The sequence below is a fragment of the Taurulus bubalis genome (genome assembly GCF_910589615.1).
Source record: "Taurulus bubalis genome assembly, chromosome: 18".
NCBI classification, from domain to species: domain Eukaryota; kingdom Metazoa; phylum Chordata; class Actinopteri; order Perciformes; family Cottidae; genus Taurulus; species Taurulus bubalis.
In genome coordinates this window covers 6,665,500-6,673,954 of record NC_136606.1, presented here as the reverse complement: position 1 = coordinate 6,673,954, position 8,455 = coordinate 6,665,500, and the positions used below count along the sequence as shown (strand labels likewise).

Genomic DNA, 8,455 nt, shown 5'->3' with positions numbered 1-8,455 from the left:
CAGAAAAGAGTATATCGGAGGAAAGAACATAGACTTTTTGTATCTATGAAGATATTGCATTGTTTTTCAATTATATATGTATAACGTATTTGTCCTTATCAAATATACATTAAATTCAATTAAATAATGTTTGATTATCCAAATGTGTAACTAAATGTGAAGATAACACGATGGAGGAACCATATAAATAAAGCACTTGATTAAAACATTGGCTGGAGAAATACAGTGGAAATTTCTAATCAGGTCACATAAACTTTTGGGTCACAATAACATTATTATTTTTAAACACATTTGACCGCGGAGGTTCATGCACAGATCGAGAGATTCTAGTCAACACTCCACATCCGCCCATATCCTCGCGACGGTTGCGATCTCGCGATATTTCCCATTGAACACGGTAAGGTCTCGCGAGAGCTTTAGTGTGCGGGCCTCTCTCTAAGACGGTGTGCTTCATGGCGGTTACGGAGACTGCGGTAAATACATTCCTTGATAAAAAGGCACATTAACATTTTTCAGCCACCCTTGCGGTTGCGTAAGTAATCAGCGATGTTCAGTAGAACTCATCTTGTACAAAATATCCTGTAAATGTACAGTGTATCTCACTGAGGAGAATACAGCTCGCTTTACGCGCCATAGTAGTGAATGCCTAACATTAGCTAGCAACAAAGGTAACGTAAGCTAAATGGAAACCAGGCCTCGCTAATCATACAACGCGGTGTTGTAATACGTATCCAGTTAAGGTCATTTGTTTGTAATAAAGAGTAGTTAATGCACTTATCGACGTACGCTTAGCCGTTGCACTTATTCGGCTACGGTTTAACCGTAGCCTGTTGTTGCTACTCAGCTAACCTAAACCAAACGCAGCTTATGTTACGACAACCATTAGCATTAATGTGCATCAAGCTAACGTTAGTTAGCTAGCTAGATGACTACAATCTAAGGAAAGACGGGCTGGCTATGTGAAGATTGCAATGTAGAAATAATGCTAGCTGCCTGTTTCTCTTGTTAGTCTGAAGGCATTTTTTATTTCCTCTAGAATTTGTTGAATTGTTAAAGCTTCCCGATCAGTCCTCTTCCCCTTGGGGGCTTTCCTGCCTCAGTCTGGTGGACCCAGCCATTAGCAGGTTGCGTAGGTAAGGAGTTCGTCCGGTCCTACCTGGTTTAACTCCGGATGTATGTCCTGTATATGTTAGCATATTTAATTATAACCTGTGATGTGACTTCTGATTGCATTTAACGTTCTTGGGAAGTTATAGTTTTGATGTGTGTATGTATACATGCATGTGTTAATGCTACAGACTCTGTTTCTGAGTTTTATTTTTATCTTTTGTTGTGTTTGTCTAAATAAATTTGGCTTCTGATTTGCAGGGAGGTGAAGCTCTGACGATGGAGAATGGACAGGGGACAGGTGCCAAGCTTGGCCTGCCGCCTCTTACCCCAGAGCAGCAGGAGGCACTTCAGAGGGTAGGGAACCCCTGACATATTTGTTTCGGCCTAAATGTACCTTAAGTGTTTGTTCATATGAGTAACTTGGATGTAACGGCCTTTTTCTTTTTCCAGGCCAAGAAGTATGCCATGGAACAAAGCATTAAGAGTGTGTTGGTGAAGCAAACCATCGCCCATCAGCAACAACAGCTCACCAACCTGCAGGTGAGATGTGTAAAATGTTTTGGTCCTCTGCCAAACAAAGTTTGTAATGTGTGTGTCGTCTATGAGTCTTGATTCTAGGCAGAATATCTTAGCAGTTTTCTACATTAGTAAATCCTTTGACTCAGAAGTCTGTTTTGTTAAAGCTTTCTTGGAAATCTTATTCCCTTCTTCCCAATGCTGTGAAAAATACCACCGCTGTAGAAAAATCTGCCCTTGCTTTTGCCGCTGCTTCTTTTCAGATGGAGAAGGTCGTCAAGGCATTCATTATCATGTTAAATGATTTGCACTTTTATAGGGGGCATTTTTATGTTTCTTGCTGTGTGGTGATTTGTAATTTAGATATGGGAGATAACTCCAAACTGTATGTTTTAGAAGGTGGTTTTGAATATGGGGTTAGCCTTACCACTTTTGTCTATCTATTAAAGCAATGACTATTTTGAAAAAGCTAAGCGATATCTAACCTACTTTTCAGCACTTTTTTCATCTTTACTGTCTTTCAGATGGCAGCAGTGACAATGGGCTTTGGAGATCCTCTCTCACCTTTACAATCGGTCAATAGATTATTAAATTATTTTTCTGTGCGCTTACCAATGGAAAAGGACTGTTCCCCTTCTTTTACTGGTTGCTTTAGCAACGATCCCTGCCCCATATCTAACCAAGGAATGCTTATTTTGTAAAAACGTTATACTGCCAGCGTACCTAGTACCATGTCGGTCATAATTTTTTCTATCCTTGACTGCTGTTAACCGTAGAATCACTTATTTGCTTTCTTGAGTCGCTATGGGATCATGTGCATTAGTATTTGTAACAAGGTAGCCAAAACTCTTTGGCTTTTCATGGGCTTTATAAATGTGAGATCAGCCACTTCTCTTTAATAAATATGCATGCACTCGATTTAAAACAAAGTTCTTGGCATAGGAAAAAAAGTGGGATAGCAATGTCTTTTCATGGACCAAAATGAGGGAATTGCTGGAACAGGGATCTTTTTGGCCATCTGAACATCAAGTTTGTGTCAACTTTCCAATATGTAATGAACTAGGCACATGTTCTATTTTGTTGTAATTTAATGAAATAACGAGCAGACTGACTTAAAAGCATCAGTGAAAAAAAAAAACACGGCACAACTGTGCGTGGTTAAACCATCCCTCTAAAACTTGAGAAGAAAGTTTGAAATGCTTTCATCAAAGCATTGTGTGGATTTTGTTCGAACTCCACTATTACTTTTACCTTACTTGCATTCCTGGACTACAGGTTAGTTAATGAAGCCAAATATTTGTGAGGGCTGTGCATGTCAATCACTTCAGTGTATTTCTCTATATGTTTAAGTAGTGACAGAATATAGTTAATATTGTAATTACAAGTGTTGACATCCATATTTTATAACTCTATACCATGTTAGTATTTTTTACACACATTGATTACAGTATCCCATTATTACCCTTTTTGCCTGCCCAGACCCCCTAACTTGGAATCGGCCTCTTAACTATTTTGGGTGGAAAGCAATCACAGTACACTATTCACATTTACTATTATTTGTGTGTGCGTCTTCCTTTCTGTTACTCTCTAATGCTTATCGTGTTGTTTTCCTTGGTTGGCAGGTGGCAGCTCAGCGGCAACGTGCCCTAGCCATCATGTGTCGAGTGTATGTGGGCTCCATATACTATGAGCTTGGTGAGGACACCATCAGACAGGCCTTTGCCCCCTTCGGCCCAATCAAGAGCATTGACATGTCTTGGGATTCTGTTACAATGAAACACAAGGTCCGTGTAATTCAAGTTTTAAACATGTCGTAAATTCTGCTTTCCCACCTTGATTTAATGCTAAAAAACTGCCTGACTAATTTAGTTATGTATGTTTTCTGTTTTTCTTACATTTTGTCTGACTCCAGGGGTTTGCCTTTGTGGAGTATGACATACCAGAGGCTGCTCAGCTGGCTCTGGAGCAGATGAACTCAGTCATGCTGGGTGGGCGAAACATTAAGGTACGTTGTCTGAAGATACGATTACCTCTCAAGATGTTAGGTACTCATGGACAACAGGAAGCAATTTAATATCTCCCATTTTTATATACAGTTTTGATGGAATTTTGGATACCGAGTCAATTTCTTAATTAACTGCTTTTGTAATACTTTATTTGTGAAATTACTCATATGTGACTCATTTCTCTCCCTTTTTGCTTTTCTGTGTTTTGTTGATTTCCAGGTTTGTATGTTGTGTGTATGTATGGGTGTATGTTTAGAATACTGTCTGTTTGTGTTGTGTGTTATGCTTCCATGATGTCATCAAAGCTATTTTAGTGACCAGTTCCAGTAGGATGCCCAGCGGCGCGTGGCGTCGCTCTGTGTCCAAGGTGTGCTGATGATGGGCTGCGCCTGGTTGGTGTTGCTTGGCCGCCCCATCTGTAGTACAGATCCCAGTCGCACTTAGATGCGCGTCTTTCATAGGGAAAGGAAGTTGTCAGGATGCGTAGCAGTAGCATGAGTAATTATTTATTGCGTTCTCCGGTCGGTTTGCCACCAGCTCAGCCAGTCACACTGTGCCTGCACAGTGTGACTGGCTGAGCTGGTGGTTTTGAAATAACGCTGCAGTTCATTGCTTGATAGTTGCGCATTAACTTCAAGATAGTTTAGTTTATATATGTAGTTAGTACTACATATATGGAAAGTTGTTTTGTTTGTCACTGGCATAATGAAAGCTGACAATTTTACATAACTCATTGAGAATCTAAGTTTTAGTACAGTAATTCAATTAATGTTCAGCTGATGGACATCCCTAAGAATGTCCTTCACACAGGCAGGTTTTTAATTATTTCTCATTTAAAATGAGAAAGCTTTGAAAAGTTAATGTGATCTTCACAGAACTCAAAGTATAGTGTAATGGTCATGTTTTAGAAAATATAATTAAAAGAGTATTTTTACCTCATGGCCAGATAGGAATGAAAAGCAATAAATGCTTTTTAAGACCTCATAACTTCTCTATCAGATGAGTGTAATAATAAACATGCACCTATGCAAAAACTAGAAAACACTTTCCAGTGTAGCACTGTTATGGTGAAGGAGGAGAGTGGCTTTGACTGAACTCGCGAATCAAAAGTTAGCGCTGCAGGGATATGGATTTTCGCGGTAGTGCGTTCTCGAAAAAGAAGGGAAAAAAAACGTACTCAGTAGCCCCTGCTGGTATGATCTGTGCTATAGGTTGGGCGGCCAAGTAACATCGGTCAGGCGCAACCCATCATTGACCAGCTGGCAGAGGAGGCGCGCGCCTTTAACCGGATCTACGTGGCGTCGGTCCACCCGGACCTCTCAGACGATGACATCAAGAGTGTGTTTGAGGCCTTCGGAAGGATCAAGTCTTGCACGTTAGCCAGAGACCCCACCACAGGTCGACACAGAGGCTTTGGCTTCATTGGTGAGCTGGAGGGCCCTCATTCGCTCGCTCTCTTTGTGGTGCCCTTGCTCCGCTTTTTACTACTACTACTATTCACTTACAGAGTATGAAAAGCCTCAGTCAGCCCTGGATGCTGTGTCTTCTATGAACCTCTTTGACCTTGGGGGTCAGTACCTACGGGTGGGCAAAGCAGTGACTCCGCCTATGCCCCTACTGACCCCCACGACCCCTGGTGGTCTGCCGCCTGCTGCAGCTGTGGCCGCAGCGGCAGCCACTGCTAAGATAACGGCCCAGGCAAGTATGAATCCCTTCCAAAGGGATTTAATGGCCTTCCAGGTAAATATAACGCAGATCTAGCTAGAATTGACACCAAAATCACAGATAATATGGGCATAACATTGTTTAGCAATACTAGGATCACATAAAAACAATAGTTGCCCTGACACAGTGTCAATTTAGCAGCCCTGGAAATTTAAACTTTCCGAGGCGTGAACTTTTATTTATTTATCAAGTTTAATGTGAATCTGAGGAGTTACTTTCCTTTTTATATAGTGTACATTGTATAGTAATATATGTGATAAAAGCTCCCCCATGCACTGCCATGTCTTCTTTCTTATTTAGCACAAACACATTGATGGCTATTTATCAGTGTGAACAGTCACACTGATAAACCAGACAGTTGTGTTCCTAGTCTGATGTGTCATGATGGAAATGTGTTTACACATCACTGCTGTATATGCATGTCTTGCTAAGGTTAGTCTGTTTTTGTCCGTATAGCTGTTGATGCTCACTAGCGAGAGGCGCGGCCGAGCTCACTCTGTGCCATGCTGTGTGATCGTTGACTCTGCTGCCTTGTGCTGTGCTCTGTGTGTTTCCCTTACCTAATGTCTTCGGCCCCCCTCTCTTAAGGAGGCGGTAGCCGGCGCTTCAGTCCTGGGGGCGTTAGCCGCGCCCCAACTTCTCAGTCAGCAAATGGGAATACCTCAGGCTGTTATGGCTGCCCAGGCACCAGGGGTCATCACAGGTGTGTACCAAGACATGAGTGAGTGCTCATTTTAAGTAAGTAAGAAAGATTCTTCAACATGATGGATAGATTGAGATTTTGGGTTAAGTTTTAGGATATTGGGTTTTGAGTTAAAAGCTGAGTCAGTTATATTCATGACCATGTTTGGACCACTGTAATAATGTACAGTCTTTGGCTCAAGACCCATCTGTCCACCAAATGTTAACATGAACATCGGGGCTGGATGTAAACGTAACCTCCTTTTGTGGGAGCATTACGCCGTGAGAGTTTAGCTTAATGCTACCCTCTGTTGCCACAAAGCTCCATCTTTGTTCTAGGTCCTTAAAACGTGAGTAAATGGTGGTATTTGATGAAGGTGTTGTCAAACTGTTGCAAACTCCAAAGGCACTGAATGATTTGTGTATTACAAATTGCTAAATGAGGAACCACCGTGGTATGTATGTATCTGGCCAACTGGTAAAGCCAGCCAGATCCTGCAATTTTTTTAGTGCTCGTGGGCAAATTATTGAAGGAGATGAAAACTTAAAGGATCGTTTCGTCTTAACTCACTGTAATGGTATCAAGTTGCAAACCATGAATAAACATTTCATCAACAGGATCCAACTTGAGCGTGTGTGTGTGTGTGTGTGTGTGTGTGTGTGTGTGTGTGTGTGTGTGGTGGATTATCAGGTCCAATTGACGTATACATAAATTACTTTTTGTGTTTCTTGTTGCACACTTGATGTAACTGACTGCATGTCTGCCTGTCCCATGAAGGTGTGACTCCAGTGCGTCCTCCCATACCAGTGCTTCCCCAGGTTGGTCTTGTGAACCCTGTGCTCGCATCTCCGCCAGTCCTGTCGAATCAAGCTGGTGGCTCCAACCAGCAAGAGAGGAAAGAGGAGAAGGAGGAGATGCTGCAGGATGGTACAGGGCAGGAGATGTTGAGTGACCAGGAACACATGAGCATCTCGGGCAGCAGTGCCAGGCATATGGTGATGCAGAAACTACTTAGAAAGTCCGAGGTGAGGTTTGGGTTGAGAAACGTATTTGTCTTGTCCCGTTTTATTTTCCAAATAATTGCGAAAACATTTTTTTAAATTCCAGTCCACGGTGATGGTGCTTCGAAATATGGTTGGACCGGAGGACATCGACGACGACCTGGAGGGCGAAGTGACGGAAGAGTGCGGGAAGTTCGGCGCCGTCAACAGAGTCATCATCTACCAAGAGAAGCAAGGGGAAGAGGAGGATGCAGATATCATTGTCAAAATTTTTGTAGAGTTTTCCATGGCCTCCGAGATGAATAAAGCCATCCAGGCCCTCAATGACCGCTGGTTCGGAGGTCGCAAAGTTGTCGCAGAGGTGTATGACCAAGACCGTTTCAACAGCAGTGACCTCTCCGCGTAAAATGTCTGCAATGGTTTACCTGCATCCATCCCTGTACCATAACCCAAACTCATTTAAGCCAGTCACTAGCTATAGATACGGAGCTCTGAAATTTGTAATTATGTTTATTTCTTTTTTTAAATTGCTGTTGAGGATTCATTACAAAATATTGCCGTTTTGTTGCTTTATCTGTGAAGACTTCTTTTTATTTTCTTTATTTTCTTTTGGTTCAAATTTTGCAACCCAAACTTGTAATTCATTTGGTTTCCTGCTTGAACTCCTTTTTTTTTTTATATCCTTTTCATGAAGTTACCTGGACATGTAAACCCCTTTTCTTTCCACAATTAAAGGTAATTGTTTGTCCACAACTAGTGTGATGCATTTTTGTTTAAATAAATGGTTAAATAATCCTTCTAGCTATGTGTATTGTCCATGCTTTTTAGTTCCAATTTGATTCATAAGTAAACTGTACATCTTTTTTTCCCAATTGGTTATACTCAAATGCTACTGCTTTAGATACCATTACAGGGTGAACAACTTATCAAAATGTATAATAACCCTTTCAGACTGAGTGAGACTATCTTGCCTGATTTTCACTCATTGTTTGGGTTAAACTTCTGCAAATGCAGTCCCCTGGTGTTTGGGCACTGTTATGTTGCTATAGTTTGTAACCTGGTTAACTTGCCTCATTGAGTTTTTATTGTGTCCACTGCAAAAATAATACTGGGAACAAATGTTCACCGTTGCCTTGTGTTTTATAATCCTGCATCTGCAGTAGCACCACCATTAAAGATGACTTGAAACCAAACCGTGTTTTTGGGGAAAACGTACGCATTGAATATCTGGTAAGAAGCAGCATGATTTCTATGCATTACAGCGTTATTAAAGTAAATAAAACCCGATGACATAGATGCATGGGGTTGTTCTGTTTTGTGTCCAGGACACTGGATGCACATCGTGGTGGAGCCCGTTTCTGCTATGTACTCTGTTTCTTGTGCAAAATCCTCCATTTCTGGTGATGCAGCAAATA

The 8,455-nt window shown here is 41.5% G+C and overlaps 1 protein-coding gene across 5 annotated transcripts; it reads left to right on the top strand.

Annotated features, from left to right (window-relative positions):
- Positions 1-449: 449 nt before the first annotated feature.
- Positions 450-7,841, top strand: puf60b (poly-U binding splicing factor b). 5 transcript variants are annotated; one of them, XM_079234630.1, is made up of 11 exons: positions 450-473; positions 1,369-1,464; positions 1,561-1,650; positions 2,151-2,201; positions 3,249-3,410; positions 3,539-3,631; positions 4,844-5,057; positions 5,140-5,330; positions 5,946-6,078; positions 6,817-7,064; positions 7,147-7,841. In XM_079234630.1, exons 1-11 carry the CDS (start codon positions 453-455, stop codon positions 7,444-7,446), a joined length of 1,599 nt encoding a protein of 532 aa, XP_079090756.1. In that variant the 5' UTR covers positions 450-452; the 3' UTR covers positions 7,447-7,841. The 5 variants fall into 5 exon arrangements, with proteins under 5 accessions (XP_079090756.1, XP_079090754.1, XP_079090757.1 ...); XM_079234628.1 differs by having other exon boundaries at positions 5,140-5,372; XM_079234631.1 differs by having other exon boundaries at positions 451-473; positions 5,946-6,060.
- The last annotated feature ends 614 nt before the right edge of the window (positions 7,842-8,455 follow it).